At 46.8% G+C, this 18,152-nt stretch overlaps 1 protein-coding gene across 1 annotated transcript in view; it reads left to right on the top strand.

Moving 5' to 3' along the window:
* The window catches only part of T265_03682 (hypothetical protein), a gene marked incomplete at both ends in the record, with an annotated part of 52,875 nt that extends 46,116 nt beyond the window's left edge, over window positions 1-6,759 (top strand). Inside the window, 4 exons of the mRNA XM_009168224.1 lie at window positions 215-327; window positions 2,547-2,746; window positions 2,838-3,341; window positions 6,490-6,759. Coding sequence (XP_009166488.1) covers window positions 215-327; window positions 2,547-2,746; window positions 2,838-3,341; window positions 6,490-6,759 — 1,087 coding nt within the window. The remainder of the gene's footprint in view (window positions 1-214; window positions 328-2,546; window positions 2,747-2,837; window positions 3,342-6,489) is intronic.
* Between the last annotated feature and the right edge of the window lie 11,393 nt (window positions 6,760-18,152).

The raw sequence follows: 18,152 nt of genomic DNA, 5'->3' as shown, positions 1-18,152 counted from the left end.
TCAAAATTATCTGACAGCCCACCACCTGTTTCGCCCTTCGTGAGGCTCAGGTAGGCGCAGCACCCAAGTTTCCGTCAACGTCATGTTCCTCTTGAACCCGAATTGGACTAATTTTGACAAATACACTCATTTGGTTTTCACGAGAAACTCAACCGAATCTCCCGTGTATTGTTTTTTTTTGTTCCACACAACACCCTTGGCAGGATGTCCTAAGCAAGATCCTTTCGGAGCGTAATTCCACACTTCCTGCTATTCGGCGCTCAAATCAATACTATACCGACTCCACCGAACTGTTGCACGCCAGTGACAGTACCGCCGTAGTCGTAGGTGAGTCGCTTTAATATCTCTTTGATTTTTATTCCCACAGCGCAAAAAAATTTACATCCAGAGACTTGTCGTGTTCCTCCTTTACTAGGTTCCTAATGATTCTCAGCGGAGCGGCCAACGTACTCCCGCGCTGCTTCATTTACTACCTTTTTTCACTGATTTGCTGCTCTCATGCGGTGAACGATGGTCTTTGAACACCTAGCCGTATGGCCGCGAGTGGCTCGTCAGCGGTGTGATTAGCTCTCACATAAACACGGCATTGCACCACTCAGTCTTAAAGCGTTCAAACACTGGCCTAAAGGTCGCGGGTCAGAAACTCTGGGCTTCGGCTTAGTCTCTTTCTTTTTCATCATTGGTCGACTTCAGTGACAGAACATCACCAAGCCCCCTCACGTTACTGTCGACGCAGTTTCGTTTATCGATCGGATGCCAAATTCGATTGTTGCTGCGTATTGAAAATGCTACTTTCAGTTGGTAGGACCTGGATGAAACGCGAATCGATGGTTCTCGCTGATGAGTCAAACGTGGCTTCACCTTTTCGTTGGTTGGTGATTTCAGTAGAACAGTGATTCACTATTTTACGCTTACAGCTAATGACTGCTTGACCAATCGATCGATTCCTCTGCTGTTTTTTCTGTCAGCTAATAGCATGACAGTTGTGTGTAACCGTCCCAACGCTCACACTCTCTCTTGAGGGAGCAAACTGTCCTCCCACAACTGAAAAGGGGGGACTTAGTTCGAAACCATGACGATGCTCTTTACATTCAACCGACTACACGTTAGCTGGTTAGACTACTGGATTCAACTTAATTCAGCTTGACGCGCAAGGTCCGCACACGTTGTCACTCTTTGGAGTATGTTATAGCTACCGTACGGATTGAGTGAGAACAATTCATCCCCTGGCAATGATGAGAGGATCCAGTCATGGACTTAGAGATGTTTTGAACATATCTGGAAATTATCACGTCACCATCAATCAATAGCTCGGAAAAAGAACACTTTCACGGGATGAATTCAACTTCCTTCTGAGCAGTCATCACTTGAAAAGCCAGTAATCACGTGATGTCGTTTCTTTGATTGGATGATAAGTGGCACTATGTTCTGTCTGAGTGAGAGCTAATCACACTGCTGATCAGCCACTCGTGACCAAACGGTCAAGTGTCCAACCGCTGGTGGGAAGGTTGGGGTTCGAAAACCTTCAAGTTTCTTGAGGCTTCTGGCGATTCCCAACAAGAACGAAACAGCTGTACAATGAGTGCTTCACTTTTCAACACAGTTGGGGTTCATTGACAGGACAGAAGATCTCTTGAAACTTTCCACATCTCTTCACATCACCATCATGTCATGTATGACCGAATTTCATCCTCATTGCACAAAGCCTGTGGTAACCTCCATTGTGGCACCTAGTCAATGGAGAAAGCACCCCCAACGATGACACTTGGGTATCCCTCCATGTTCTTCCTAACAGAGAAGAATACTGTATAAGAACTTGTTCAGATCAACCAAACTCAGAGCGTTATACAGCTTTTCGAGTTCGAACTGTGCTCACCTGGGGGAATTCGAAGCATAAACTTTTGCTAGATGGTTTAGACACCGTAGTAGCGCCATTTTGCTTGATTTTCCTGTTATTCCGTTCCCTTCCCTGCTTGCTTGCGTCACCAGCACTCAGATATAGGCCTTTCTTTTGCGTATAAAATCTAGCTCATCTGTTATCCTGGTCACCCCGCTCCTGTTGCAGTTGTCGTGTCTTTGTGTCCACATTTTCTATGGATCAACCCAAAAGGACTGGCATGGGGAACGGAAACGCTGACGCTCCCTCCGTCTTATACTGTTTACCTTTCCAACGGGCGAGATGGACCAAGTGGTTAGAGCGCGAATTTACTGACCGCAGGGTCCGTGGTTCAAACCCGACTTCTGCCTCTCGACTTCCTCTGTCAAGGCTTGGCCGACCTGGCAGTATCTCAGGCCTCGTGCAACCTTCTGGTGGCATGGCAGCTAGGCACCGAAAGGGTGCTGCAGATGGACGATTTATTATTTTTTTACATTTCCAATACTAACTCATTAAGGTCCCCATCCGGTGATTGAACTGATCCCCGAAGTTGAAAATACACCCGTCACTTCTGTCGTCCCCAACCTAGTACGAATTTGACTTGCTCCACTAATCGCCGGTTATACGCTTTCCTTACCTCTTACTAGCGCCTAGTCATTCAGCTCATCAGGGTTGTATTTCATTATCGGCTTCCGTATTCTTTCAACAGCCAACTCTTCATCTGATTTGCTGAATGGAACACCATCTACCTACATCGATGAAGACAGGTTGGGAGCTATATGCGAGTCGCTTGAGGATGGCGATTCCAGAAATCATCGAATAACGGTCGACGAGTATGTCAGTCTCATTCGAGAGATTCTTGGAATGGAGGTAAGTGTGGCTCTGTGTGTGTGTGTGTGTGTGGGCATGGGAGCGAATGGTGTGATTTTCTTTAATCCTTTATTTTGATGCTTTGTTCCAGAACAATGTCGTGTTGGCCCGTCATTTCGATAGGGTTATTTTCGACTACTCCCTGTCCGGACTGGAGAAAATGCGGCTATATTTCCACAGACTTCGACACGGACATACGGCATCCACCGATTCTGGTGTTGCTTCCAGCTTGAATGCGGGTGTAGCAAATATGAGTTATCAGGACTCGTTCTCCACACAAGTCAGACGCGTCGACAAGTATCAGTCGTCGTTTTTTGACATATGGCCGGTAAATCTTTTGGAATTCGTGAACCGCAGCTCAGGCAGCCCCCGTGATCCGGAGCTCGATAAAACTGGACTGTTTCTTCTGCAGCTGGCCTGCCTTGTTGCCCGATCACCGTATTGGAGAAGTCGTCCGCGTCCTCCATTGTTACGTGTGTTCTTCCCAATCATCCCGGTGATCGAAGGACCGTCAGAATCCCATTTGTTGGCGTCGGTAAATGCGGCTGCGAATATGGCTCATCTTTGGCTGAAGCTACACGACCTTAGAATTGTAGTGAGTTTTCCACTCTACTGCTGAACTGTTAACTATTTGTGCTCTATTCCATCAGTGTGATTTCTTGTAAATCTTAACTGGTCTCTAACTAAGGGATCAGCTGACTTGTTATGGATTCCGTGGCAGTCCTAGTAATCGTAGGTTAGGCGCAGCCTGCTATCCGCTGTTGATGAGTAAAACGCCTTGTCAGTGCCAACGTCATGCGAACTTTGACAGGCAATGTTGATACTGTACTTCATGCGTGAAAATCTGTAACAATGTCCGGGTATATATTGTGACTCATTTCTGTTCCCTTCCCCCCCCCCCCCGACTAACACCGTCAGCCCCTTTAAGCTGTAAACTGTCGCCAACCTGTTTGGTAGTGGCTAAATCACATGCACAACATCCTGGGTCTGTGCGTGCAACTCTGGCGAGAGTGTGTTTTTGCCATTTCCTCTTCCAGTTTGCGACGAACATAGCCGAACCACGGTGACCTGAGCTGTCGTGGTAGACAAACATTGCGGTTGTGTGCTCAATCACCTCACCAGCGGTCGAACGTCCAGACACTCTCGGTCTGCAATGATATCACGCTGTAACACCCCTTCCGGTGCCCAGTTGCCATGCCTCCTGAAGTGAGCACAAGGGCTGGGATACTGCCAGGTCGCCCAAGCCTAGACAGGGGAAGTCCAGGGGCGGGTTCGAACCATGAACCTTCCGGTTAGTAAATCCGCGCTCTAACCACTTGAGCCATCGCGTGATTTGAGCTCGAGATAGCTCACTGGTTGAGGCCCGAACTTGCTCACCAGAAGGTGCGTTGTTCGAACTGCTCCTGTCTTTAGTTGAAAGACAGCCTTTGGCACTGTTGGTGCATCTTTCCACTTCGTCTTCCGCTCGATCGCTAACTTCGTTGTGTTTGAAGGTTTCATCGGTTTCAATGGTACAGTCCGTCAGTAGTGCTTGTTCTTGGCACAGTCGCGAGGCGTTACAATTAATTTAGCCTACTACCCAGTATGATGAAGTGCGAATCCGCACCTGTCAAAACCATCCTCAAGATATCCATAAATCACGGCTTACTTGCCCATTTTTTTTTGGAAAATGTGCATTCCATCCCAGCTGAAGAACGTTAAAGCGAAAACTCCAGTTTTTCGAATGACAGACAATGTGTTCTAGTAGAGTGGAAACCAAAGCCAAAAAATTCAGTTCCGTTTTCTTAAACCGTCACACAGCTTAAAGAATCCAAAGTCAAACCAAAGCAGTCACAACGCGGACCCGACATCACATGTCATCAGGCACTTGGGTGAAACAAGCCCGTTCTCATAGTTTGTTGCTGTAGGTCCAAGGAAGATGGATCTTTATGTTGTGCCCCCTTTCTGTCCCCCCCCCCCCGACTAACACCGTCAGCCCCTTTAAGCTGTAAACTGTCGCCAACCTGTTTGGTAGTGGCTAAATCACATGCACAACATCCTGGATCTGTGCGTGCAGCCCTGGAGAGTGTGTTTTTGCCATTTCCTCTTCCAGTTTGCGACGAACATAGCCGAACCACGGTGACCTGAGCTGTCGTGGTAGACAAACATTGCGGTTGTGTGCTCAATCACCTCACCAGCGGTCGAACGTCCAGACACTCTCGGTCTGCAATGATATCACGCTGTAACACCCCTTCCGGTGCCCAGTTGCCATGCCTCCTGAAGTGAGCACAAGGGCTGGGATACTGCCAGGTCGCCCAAGCCTAGACAGGGGAAGTCCAGGGGCGGGTTCGAACCATGAACCTTCCGGTTAGTAAATCCGCGCTCTAACCACTTGAGCCATCGCGTGATTTGAGCTCGAGATAGCTCACTGGTTGAGGCCCGAACTTGCTCACCAGAAGGTGCGTTGTTCGAACTGCTCCTGTCTTTAGTTGAAAGACAGCCTTTGGCACTGTTGGTGCATCTTTCCACTTCGTCTTCCGCTCGATCGCTAACTTCGTTGTGTTTGAAGGTTTCATCGGTTTCAATGGTACAGTCCGTCAGTAGTGCTTGTTCTTGGCACAGTCGCGAGGCGTTACAATTAATTTAGCCTACTACCCAGTATGATGAAGTGCGAATCCGCACCTGTCAAAACCATCCTCAAGATATCCATAAATCACGGCTTACTTGCCCATTTTTTTTGGAAAATGTGCATTCCATCCCAGCTGAAGAACGTTAAAGCGAAAACTCCAGTTTTTCGAATGACAGACAATGTGTTCTAGTAGAGTGGAAACCAAAGCCAAAAAATTCAGTTCCGTTTTCTTAAACCGTCACACAGCTTAAAGAATCCAAAGTCAAACCAAAGCAGTCACAACGCGGACCCGACATCACATGTCATCAGGCACTTGGGTGAAACAAGCCCGTTCTCATAGTTTGTTGCTGTAGGTCCAAGGAAGATGGATCCTACACATGAATTTGGAAGACTCAACTGGATGCATCTGAATCTTTCGTTCACGGTGGGCTTCTCTCACCGAATGTGCTGCCTAAGGTGACCTTATTTTTCAGTTGGCACTATATTCGAGATACCGCAGTATATTTTCATGGTGGGACTACTCACAAGGTTGCTGAAAACTCTTCGACAGCCCACGACCGGTTTCGCCCTTCTTGAGGCTAAGCAGATAGGCGCAGTCCCCGAGTTGCCGTCGACCATATGTTCTACTTGAACCCAAATTGGGCTGTTTTCGAGAAATACATTGATTTGCAAATCAATTTGATACGCTTGAAGAAGGGCGAAGCCGGTCGCGGGTTGTCGAAGAGTTTTCAGCAACCTTGTGAATAGTTTCCCTCATGGAAATATACTGTGATATCTCGATTATCATGTCAACTGAAACATGAGGCGGCTTGTGTGCAGAAGAGCATCACAAATGAGAGATTCACCTGAGTCTCCCGCGGAAACCGAATTGACTTGCAAATTAGTGTATTCGTCGCATTTCGCAGTATGTTTTCTCGAAGACAACTGCTCCTAAGTTGGATGAAAAATCTTCGACGGCCCACATAAGGTTGACGGAAACCGGGGAACTAGTTTTGAATTGAACCTTGGTTTTCAGTTTCTACCAGTTTTTCGGATAATAAACAAGGACAGAGTGTGGTCCAAAAAAAGTTTCGTGATCATGCGAAAGCCCTTTTAATCCGGATCCCTCAGTTACTGCCATGCATTCTCATTTTAGGCCGATATCCAATTAGTCACACTTGATTCAGTCCTTCTCCAAAGCGTTTCGGACCCTCTCTATTGTGTTGAGGCTCTGAATACCCTGATCCGTTCCAACTGTCATCCAGACACTACCGCACTGTTCATCTATCTACCGAGGCCACCGGAACACGGGGCACCAAGGGATGCCGCAGCTGAATACCTCGCCCAACTTGACCGTTTGACTTTAGAGTTGCCGCCAACGCTCTTAGCCCACGGCCTTCATGAGGTCACGTCAACATCGCTGTAGTGTCTCATGGATCCCGCTTGATGCGCGCCAAAATGCATGGTCTCTGATCCGTGGAAAGCGCCCGTGTTTGAACATCCGTTCGTCGCGTAAGTTATTCTCAGTCTTCCTCGTTTCTCATCGTAGTCGCTCTGGCCATCTATTACCTCACTCTTCTAAACGGTGTCGTTTCGTCTCATTCCGACATTCATCAATCCGGCTTGTACGACACTGGCCGCTGATCTGTTCGCGTGCTTGTCGTTTGAACATCCGTTCGTCGCGTAAGTTATTCTCAGTCTTCCTCGTTTCTCATCGTAGTCGCTCTGGCCATCTATTACCTCACTCTTCTAAACGGTGTCGTTTCGTCTCATTCCGACATTCATCAATCCGGCTTGTACGACACTGGCCGCTGATCTGTTCGCGTGCTTGTCAATTGGTTTGTAAACGTTTCGTCCCCAGTCAAGGAGACATCCTCAGTGTACCGTCAGTGCGTCGTCAACTGCTCACTGAGACTGTTGTTGGAGAGGTTTTTGTCCTGAAATTGGCTGCGTAGCCAATTTCAGGACACCAGCAGAATTATTTCGGATTGTAGTATTGCAGAAAGTAAAGTAAAGTTAAGTGTTCAGCGGTAGCGCCCTTCCGGTGCCTAGCTGTCATGCTACCCGTAGGTTGCACGAGGACTGGGATACTGCCAGGTTGCCCAAACCTAGACAGGGGAAGTCGAGAGGCAAAGGTCGGGTTCGAATCACGGACCTTCCGGTCAGTAAATTCGCGCTCTTACCACTTGGGCCATCTCGCCCCTTCTGGGTGGGTAGTATTGCAAAGGCGGGGGTAAACTGATTGGTAACCTTAGGAACAGAATCGCCTAGACAATTCCACCCTTACTAGTTTGTTACCTACTTTACATTCATTCTGGGTGGTATGCATACTAAAGTTGTGCTCAGCGTAGCTGGTTAAAGCAAAGATTGGTCCTTTCAACCGTCGAAATGGTGCTTGATTAAAGAAGTTGACTACATATGTTATTATCCTCTCCCTTAAGAGGTGAACAGTGACTTCATCGGTTCGTTCGTGTAACTTGTGGATACGGAGTGTGCTTGCTTATTAGAGCATCACTTTATTGGGTGTACGGACTGAGTGAACTCTTCGCTGAGTTCATGGAAGAGGGATTCTATACCACTTTACCTGGAATTCTACACCAAAACCACTTTACCACTCGCGTTTCTGCACTTGAAAAGCCTCACCCGCCTGTGATTGACCAGAAGATCGAGGCACTTACTGGTCCACCACCAAGGCGAGTTCTGATTGGCCGAAAGTACGGACCCAACAGTCAATTATGAATCAGTATCTCTTGAATGCCGGTTGACCATGCCGCATCCGGAAAGCGTCCGAATTTCCAGAATGTTATCACCACATACACCTCAGGTTACGACGCGATGTGTATGTATACTGACCCGGATTTCGGCGACTGCTGCACTCTGTGCACCCTTGACGGTTCTGTTTCTGAAAATCCTAGCTTGAGAGAATAAAACCTGAAGCTGAGCTCAGGCATTAGCGTCATTACACACTAACTGTGCTTAATGTTTGTGTTGAAAATGAGAGCGTTTCGGATCACTCAACGGTCGGACGTACAAACTGGGTGACAACCTGTGCCTCCATGTTCCAGGAACGGGAACGTACTCGGTGCGCGCGTTTGGAGAAACATGATTTAGAGCACAAGATGGATAGGCTTAGAACGTTTGCTTCACCTGGTGGCAAGCAGTATTCTTGCCAAAGGCCGACTTCCCACCCAACAAGGGGTTCTTGTGTAGCACAAAGTTTCGGACTGTCAAATATTACTCGCTCCAAGAAGGGAACACTTAGTGTTTCCTGGTCACTAGATAGGCAGAGGAAAGTGAACTTGGGGCGAGCCCCCAGGACTGTGTACATTAGCCGGTTGACTGACTGACTGTAACGCTGACGGAGGTGTCCTACAGTTTACGTCTCAGAATTACTCAGTGCTGTTGGTCATTGTAACTTGCATTGGTTGGTCTGTGAACCTCACGTCTGATTTCCTTTGCTTCACGGCTTTCCTGTTTCATCGTAATGACAGTCGCGTTCCATTCTGTCAGTCAAGTCGAAGATTCCCCTGAAGCACTGGGTGAAGTGACTTGAGCATCAATCTTACCAGCGTATTCCGCTTTTGTTGCATTCGTGTTTTAGGCTCTTGGTACATTGTTTACCATGAACAAGGAAAGTGTGAAGATTGAAATCAATCTGTGCATAGAAACCGTGAAGCAGTGATGTCTGTTTCATCTGTGCTGCAGTCCGCACCTTTCGAACTTTGAGAAGCCATAATTGTGTCCATAGGCATTGAAAGTCAACTTTGAGCTACGAAACATGACCATAAATTTAGTCAGCATTTACTTACTCAGAGCGCTTCCCCCTTCGTTCTTCAACAGCCTGGAACAACCATAGTATAGGTTCATTCAATATTTTTGGAGTCCAAAATTTAAGCTATTCTAAACATGAGTGATACTTTCAGATGAGAATTCATCATGCCTAGTTGTATGGGCCTAACAATCCACTAACGCCAAATCATGCGCACTGAATTAGCCCATTTGCTTTCTGGGTGGCTGTCGAAGCCATCAACTTCTCTCATTATCTAGAAGCCGTGTGTACTATATATAATTGTTGATGTCGCGGAATGTGGATCGCTCGGGTGCGCCGCTTGGATTTTGGTCTGTTCACTGAGCTTGGCAGCTGAACTGTGAGCCTTTCACCATCAACCGAGATGAGATCATCAGTGCGGGTTTCAGTCAGTCAACTCCTAACCTGCGTTTGTTTATTTAGTTTCCAAACGGTATCTAATAGATCTGGAGTGATTAGCTGGTCCCCGGTTGGTTTCTCGCAGTTCGATTGGTCAGTTTAAAATCTGAGTTGCGTTGTGGTCGCATTCCCTTGTATCTTGGGTGTTTAAGGTTCCTAATGCCTACCTGAATGTGTAAGTGACATTCCACTTGTGGCTTCAGACGCTGCACTGTTGCTGATGGCGACCGAATGTATCTACTACCAACTTTTAACACGCTCCTCTATTCTTTTCACATTTCAGTTCCATCATCACTTTTTCCTCCATCTGCCTCTTGCATCATTGTATCAAACGTTGGACAAATGCCCGCGTTTAATGCTTTCATGCGCCTAGGCTGTTCTACCGCTCCAACCGTCCCCACTGTGTCTGTTCCTTTAAATTTTATCTTGCCTTCCTTGATCACAGCCAGACATGTTTTCTTCTATTTTTATATATTCTCTGCCCTACTGATTTTATTCCACTTATAGCCGGAAATAAATGTGGTTGTATTCTCTCAACGTTTGTTTTGTAAGTACATTGAAGAATTTTGGGCTCACATTTCGTCCTGTGAGTGGAACCAATCCATGCCAAAAAGCCGGGAGCTTCTACGTGGTTCAGTGTTTATCGCCTTTCAGATGGAATCGCTTTTTTCCTTTTGCATGTTACCAGGACATGTAATTTGTGCGTTTCGGCTTGATGGATATGAGACTTGGGAATGGAGTCTTTTGAGTAATTGCATGAAGACAGAAACATTGGGGACAGGAACCCGAGTGGAATCACAAACAACCATTGTTATACCGTCAAAGATGCATGGGTTCGCGAAAATCCCCAAGTAGCCTGATGTTGGCGCAAGCGGTTTCAATCTCGACTGCGGGGTCCACGGTGGAATGTCTGGATCTGTTTCCGGCAGATTGACTGACGCATTGTGTACGGAGGCAGAAGGATACGTCAAATGCTCTTAGTGGCTTTCGTGCGTGGTTATCGTGAAGTCATCCAGACAGGTGCTCGGAATAAACCCTATCTAGCTGGTGAGAAGTAAACATCTGCTTGTGCAGCGATGTGCATTCCGAACACACCCGCGGAGGGGCTACGTTGCGTAGACCGCGTGTATTTTTTTAGTTAGCAGGATGATTGACAAGATAAACGGAACGCATAGTCAGGATCTCTGTACGAACTGCCGACTCGAATTGGTGAAAAGCGCCAATGAAGCTGTAATGCAAGGAACTAAAACGTCAATCCGAGGAGAATGAACAGAACTTGCTCAGTGCGTAACAACGGGACATGCTTGAAACAGGAACAGATTGATTCAAAAAACCCTACAATGATTTTAAGAGAAAACAGTCTTGTAAGACAGTGTGGAAAATGCAACCATTCTGGTGGGTAGCAAGTGTCTGAAGTTTCGCATCGGTGATTGCGCGAGGGGGACATTTAGGACAGCGAAAGTTGAAGCCGGGATCTTCATGGTTTAGTTCCCATTTGAGGACAATTCGATATTGTCCAAATAGGACAGACCAAGGGACATTCTGCTGGACGAGAGCCGACGTAGGGAGGGTTTGGCGGATGGATAAGAAAACTTGTGGGCAGAACGAGTTTGCGTTCAGTTACTTCTGAATAATCCCAGGTCATTGCATTTTATGAGTTCGGCAGTTAGTTACGCGAGCGGTATTCACGCGACCACTAACTGAAGCAACAAGACCGTTGAGAAACCCTATGGTAAGAAGGCGCCCAACCCTGGTGGACACTTGTATTGACGTCGCCGTTCTAAATAAGCATCGTCTACTGTGCTTGATGCGGCCATCTCATCGGGAGGTACGTTGGAACCTCGGCAATAGGCTATTATTGATGGGCACGGTCGAAAGCCTTTGAGATATCAAACCTATTCTAGTCACGGTCGAAGCTAGGCGGTTACCGGACGGTCATTCTCTGTTTGTTCTGGTGGACCAAACTCATGCCGGAGAATGGTGCACGTGCCAGGAGGACAGCCAGATGTGTGGACCCCGTGTGTGTGTGCACTTTGATATATTTTGGTAGATGTACAGGCCAGTTTTTCGGCTCTGAGGGTGAGGTATATTATTGATAAATCATGTTCTGATGACGTTCTTGATAACTCATTGGCACCCCATTAGCAGTCTCGCCTTTCTTGGGCTCATCGCGTAGACTTCATCCTCTAGTTCCCATTGCTACACTCCAGTGATCAAGTAGGATGTAGGTCGGTGGAATTTTGCGAAGCCTCCGGAAGGACGGAACAAGTGTGAGTAGTATGCTGTATCTAGAAAATACATTCCGACATCTCGAATATCACGCCGACTGGAACCAGGAAATTCTATATTCAGTTAAAGGATACCATAGATGAGTAGTTCAACTTAGTCCCGGGCTACCACGATTACAGTTCGTCACCAACATTTTCTGGCCTGATGATAATGGTGAACACATGTCATACGACAAAACCGGAACGGGCGTGAAAAATTATATTAGTTTTATATTATACATTATTTTTATTTATTTATATAATTATATATATATTCTATTTCTTACCAGAGCCACAAAGTTTGGGTCACTCCGGGATTCGGGGTTTGCCGTGTACCGAGAAGTAAGCAGCCGTCTGTAGCCACATCTTTAAGGCAGAGCGTAGGGTTCCCAGCAAGATGTTTTGGAATGTTTCAGCCTTAATAATATGAGCCGAAAGTATAGCTTACCTTTTAATCAACTGAGGACTTCATGACTCATCTTGAGAAAGATAATGGCACCTAATTTATAAATACAGCAAATCTTTGGACACTCTTTTTCTCGAAGATGATGGGGTCCCAGTGATTGCGATGGGGTGCAGTTTGTAAGATGAGCCATCCTGGCGGCCCGGTCAGCTTTGAACATTTAGGTCTCCGGGGGTTCAATGCTTACTCACGAGGTCGATAGCAAATTCAATAGAAATCCGTAAACCAGTGATTTTCACACAGTTGAGATGAGTCCCATTCGGGTCAACATCGGTTAGAAAGCCGTCTTGCTGGCAGCTGAAAAAACTTATATAGGAATATTGTAATTGAAATGACTGGATAGAACGGTATCGAACACACCCGCCAAACACTACAAGAGTTGGCTTGAATCCTATCCATTTGAGTAGTGTGGGGTCATCGACTTGGTTGTGTCAAGCGGTTGGGCTGATGTGGACGCCGGAACGGGTCTGAGGAAGTGGGTTTTCGGGAACCATACAGAGGAATTGCTAAAAATTCTAGTTACCTTAATGATTTCAGTGCATAGGCATGAGCATTTTGGCATAGCGGAACATATTTTTACTGTTGAAGATATGTTTTCAGGGAATACACTCCCATTCAAACCAAAAGCATTGGGTGAATGCAGTCCGCGGTTGTAGTACTTGATGGGAGCTACCTTCGTGGCCGATTGCAAGAGGCATCTGACATTTGTGCGACAGTGGCATGCGACTGGTGTGCTTGGCTCCTGGTCACCTGTTAAGTTCTGTCTGATAGGCCAGGACAGCAGTTGTAAGTGAGAGGAAGGATTCGTGAGCTGTATTTCTGGCGGACGATGTCTTTATCATCTGATAGAGTCGATTTCACGAAGGCGACTGAATTTGCATACAGATGTGAAGACAATATGTATCCTAATATACCCCTTGACACTTGAACTGCCGCACCAATAGTGTTAAAACTTAAATGGCATTGTGCGGTGCTGTGATTGTCACTCGCGGCCTTAGAAACACTGATGGTCACAACAACCACAACTCAAAACTGGTGTACATAAATGCGGGGTGTGTTTGCTTTTTTCGTTAAGGTTCGGCAGAGTGATCGTTTCCGGATGGTATTCCTGGGATCTTTCATGCATATTCACGTGGCTCAGTGAGCGGCGCGTCGCACAAAGTTCCGTTTGAGTTTTTGAACGAACTAATGTATGCAGTGTGAACGTACAAACCAATCCAAGTTTGGCGGCGTTTACCACTAGGTCCAGCATCCCTCCGACCAATGGATCCAGCAATGGGGTTGGACAGTCGTTCCTTCTATCGTTTTGCGTTACGTTGTGACATTGGAGTCGTTGCGTAACTGTTCAAAACCTCGAAGATATCTCACTAATAAACTCTGAAAGGAATGTTCATATATTTAACTGTTTGGGGGATCCAGAGACCCCGTGGCTTTGGTCGATTGTGATTAAGTGAATAAAACCAACGAACTGGGATTTGTCACTTATCGGACATCAGAGGAACATGCATAATTTTTGGCCGCTGTTCAGATCGCATTTCACCATGCACGACTTTGTTTCCAAATTGTTTCCAGTCTGATGTCCGGATAGGTTTATCAGGTACCTTCATTGTCAGCGGTTGAAAAGCTGGGCTAAGCCAGGGAGTTCATGTCTGGGGAATCTACCATAGACAAAGGGTATGCAGAGCATGTGAGCCTGAAGGAGGGATACACCATAAGGGATTGGAGACAAAGTGCGTGGTGTTTAATAGGAATATACCAATGACTTCTGCTCAACGTGGAGCACAGCTTGGGTAGCTAGTGCGCAGGAGTTTTGAGAGAAAGAGCGGAGGGCTCTCAAAAGCAGTAGTACGCTTTGATTGTAGGAATAAACCCGGAAACTGCTCTGTCCTGTAGGATTATCGAACCCATGTAAGCGACTTGGTTATGAGTGCCTAATTACTTGCCGTCTTCAGGGGACGGGTTTTCCTATCTTCAGTGGAACCTCGCTGTAGGCAAGGGTTACGTCGTAAGAAGCGCAGGCGCAAAATTTCAGTCAAGATCTACACTCTCAATTTCCTTGAACTTGGGTTCGATTAAAAGCATTCCCTTGATCAACAACTGTCCACCAACGTTCATCCCCAATAGCCTTCACTTCACTAATCCATCCCTGTGGCGGAAGTCGAACCCATGTATATGCCAAAGGTCCATTGCTCCAGAACTTCCTATTGCTTGTGCAAGTTTCTTAGATTTTTGTGGGTATGCTCAACCAGCATATCCTCAGTCGTCTCTCACTTCCCTATGATGGCCTAAAGGGCTGCTAAAGGGCCAACAAATGCTTTCCAAGTTGGGAAATATCGGAAGAGATCCGAAGCCATGTTAGTTGGTATGTGCGTCTAAGCAGGCTGTTGGGCAATGATGAAATATTTTTTCTGCAGCCTCGAACGAGACCCCATCAGATTTTTTGGTGTTCTGACTAATCAGTTCATGTTTTGTTATCGACTGAATTGGCAAGGCTTTAAGTCCATAGGCTTGGTCACCTCCAAGCACACTCCGTTGTTGTAGCCCGCAAAAACTATAACGGGGTGAACAGAGCGTTAACTGAGAATGTGGCAAGTAAAGTAGTTACCTAGGGTCCAGCGCTGCTTTTTTCCTTATTTGTAATATACATCAACGACCTGGCAGCATCGCTCAGCTAGGCTCATTTCGTTCTGGCGGATGACAAGAGACATTCAGGGGCCCACGGAGGCAAATTCCGGCGGGCGGTGCGAACCTAATCTAACCCGGGCCTGATGACTTAAGCTGCCCTGTTGAGTGATTATGAACACCAGACGAAGCAGCCCCCATGGTAGAAGTCTATTATGAAGCCTTTCAGACTACCAACCCTAGACGAGAAGCGTACTTCCATTTCTGGGAGCCAGAATGGCAGCAAAATAATTTACTCGTCTTTTTTGTTCCATATGCCTTGGGTCAAGTGAGATTTGTTTAAAAAAAATGCAAAACTATTGCAAAATTTAGCTCAGGGAACTGTGCATTGAGCCATTCCTTGAAGATAGAGTATGAACACCTGTGTTTGGAAGGCTCTACTTGGCATTAGCAGAAAGTAAAAGTACGAACTTGTGTCAGTGTTCTTGATCCACACGTTGGCACCGGAGGGAAACAATATTTTGCAGATCTTATCAGGCGTTTAAAGAACCTTGGGCGGGAGTGTTAATAATAGTAAAAATATCTATTCCAAAACTCGTGGGTGGCATACTGTCAGGCACGATCATAAGTTTACAGTCAGAATAAAGCATGGCTGGATGGACCAGTGGTGCTGGGGGATGCGTGATAAAGAGGACAGCGTCACAAACACTTGTAGGGAGCACGCTGATTGGAGCATGATAGTGTGGTTGCTACCTCGACGCGAAGGAATCACCACAACGTGAAGAAAGGTACAAACAACGAGACAGCCTTATTACATGAAAGTCATCACAGTTGCAGGAAAACTAGGACGATGAGCATGAAGTCCGACTAGTTCAAAGAGGAAGCCAGCTGTCATGAACTGAAAGTGAGAACAATTGCTCTCCATGAGTGACCTTGAACGATTGAGTAGATGGCCAGAGTCGCAACGAGCAAGGATGGACCAAGTTAGCACGCGTCTGCGCCTGAATGCAGAACCTGCGTGAAATCGGTGCAGAAATACTGCACTGATGTTCCACCTTTAGGCCGCGCTAGATTGAGGCGTTTAAAAGGCATCAATGCTTCTTTATTCGTCTCGCAGTAATAAAAAACCACAGTGTCCTGCGGTTCCAGGTCCCTACGAATTGTAAAAAATCGTTCGATGTAAGTGGTTTTATTTAAGTGTACCATTTCCGCACCCGGGTACAGGCTCTTTGCAGCTATTGTGCAGGAATTTCCGCACACGGGTGTGGACTGGGTACGGAAACTTGTTTCACTTTCTAGCTGGTTCCTCACTCGGGTGCCGAAATCCGCGGACATTGCGGAAATTCCCGCACCCGGGTGCAGATATGCTGCACCGGTGCTAATTGGGGGAGATGGAGATGGAATAATTCGAGGTAGAGGCGAATGTCAAGTTTTGTGGCGAAAACATGGTTTAAACTTAAACTAAGTAGACGCATTAGTGCCACTGTTGCAGGGAAGTGAGTGCAAGGGATAGATTCGACAGGGAGATAGCGCTAATGCATAAGGTCAAACGAACACTGTATATTAAAGTGAACCCGTGAAAGAGGCAAACCAAAATCGCAGCAGAAAATCATGTTTGTCAAATCTGAACGGGCTTCACCGCGTTAGAATAAGCGCGTCCCAGAGGCCGTTAGGGCTAGATGAAAAATATGATCGTGGTTGCAATGTAGGCTCCAGTTGGTAAAATGTAGCGGTCGAGATTATGAAGAAAGTATTTTCGGGAATGCCCTCACCCTGAGTATGACAAAGCCGTGCCATTATTTCACTGACCTACTTCGGTTTGTCGAAAGCCTCACCGCGATCGGTGGGTAGATACGCATCGCCGTGGCAGCTGGATTTGGGTTGGGCTAGGGGGTTGATTAAGTTGAGTCAGACAGCTGTAGGAACACGGATCATTTCCCTTCAGCTGAAGGACCATAAGACTGTGGCCGATGTTCAATCGGTGGACCGGAGCTCGTGGGAAACCACAGCTGAAGGTTCAAACTTGTAAAGAGAGGGGATGAGGAAGAAACAGCATGAGTGCAGGATCGTTTGGTGGGTGCCAGGAGGCACCAGATAAAACGGTGTCACTAGATAAAAAATAGCACGATAAATGTACCCAGAAGAAGGTGGATTTGGTGCAGACCCAGCAATCAATAACTAGCTAGAATAGAGCACGTGCCCAATTTGGGGAAGGTAAGGAATTTGTCACCGAGGTACTTCACAGTTCCACGGATTCACGGCCTGATACACAGGATCGAGGATTTTGCCCAAGATTCCCGGGTCGGTTTTGTTCTTGTCGGTCAGTGGCTGTCGTTCGCCTAAAAGGCATAAGTGAAAAAAGGATGAAGCACTGCTCTTTGTCTTCTCAGCGCGGGGAAGTATGCTTGCCAGCGCAACGATTCGCATAAATAAATGTCTAATAGATCTTTAAACTGGGTTCTAGAAGGAGCGTGGACAGCCGTCGGAGGAAGGTCATTCAACGCAGCTACTACCCGAAATGAGAAAAAATTTTGTCTAATGAATGTGTGCGCTCTGAGCTTGAAAATTTTCTTACTATGCCACCGCCGTATGTTTGCTGGGTCAACTGTGAAAGACCTGTTTGCCAAGCTTTGTTCAAACAGGGCATAAGTAAGAATTAGGTCCCCTTGGAGGCGACGGCGCTCCAGGGGAAAGAGATCAAGCATCGCGAGACGCGTTTCGTAGTTCACGGATTTGAGGCCGGCAGCCATTCTCGTAGCGGCCCGCTGGACACGCTCAATGAGGGTTACGTCTATCGTGCGTTCTGAGTAGACAACTTGGTTGGCGTGCTCCAGGAGCGGTCTGACGTAGGCCCCATAGAGTATTTGGAAGTCCATACGAGTAATACGGGAGAAGGTGCGTCGGATCATCCGTAAGATGGCGAATGCCTTCTGGGCCGATTTCTCATGGTGCAGTAAGAAGGATAAGTTTGAGGGGACCCAGACGCCCAATCCCTTTTGGCATCTATTCTCATAAGGTTTTCTGGTCCCTTTTCACCATGCATAACAAGGGCATTTGCTGAATCCCCTCCAATCGACACATGGACGCACTTTTCATCATTCAGAAGAAGGTGCCAGTCCAATGACCATTGCTTGGCAGCGTCTACATCCATTTAGAGGGCACTGGCATTGGAACTCCAGGATTTCAAGTCGTGCGAAAAAGGTAGACATGGATTCGCAAGGATGTCTGGGAGGTCGTTGACGTAGATCAGAAACAGGAAT

This window comes from Opisthorchis viverrini (genome assembly GCF_000715545.1).
Source record: "Opisthorchis viverrini unplaced genomic scaffold opera_v5_53, whole genome shotgun sequence".
Classification (NCBI taxonomy): Eukaryota; Metazoa; Platyhelminthes; class Trematoda; order Opisthorchiida; family Opisthorchiidae; genus Opisthorchis; species Opisthorchis viverrini.
This window is presented reverse-complemented; position numbering and strand designations above follow the sequence as displayed.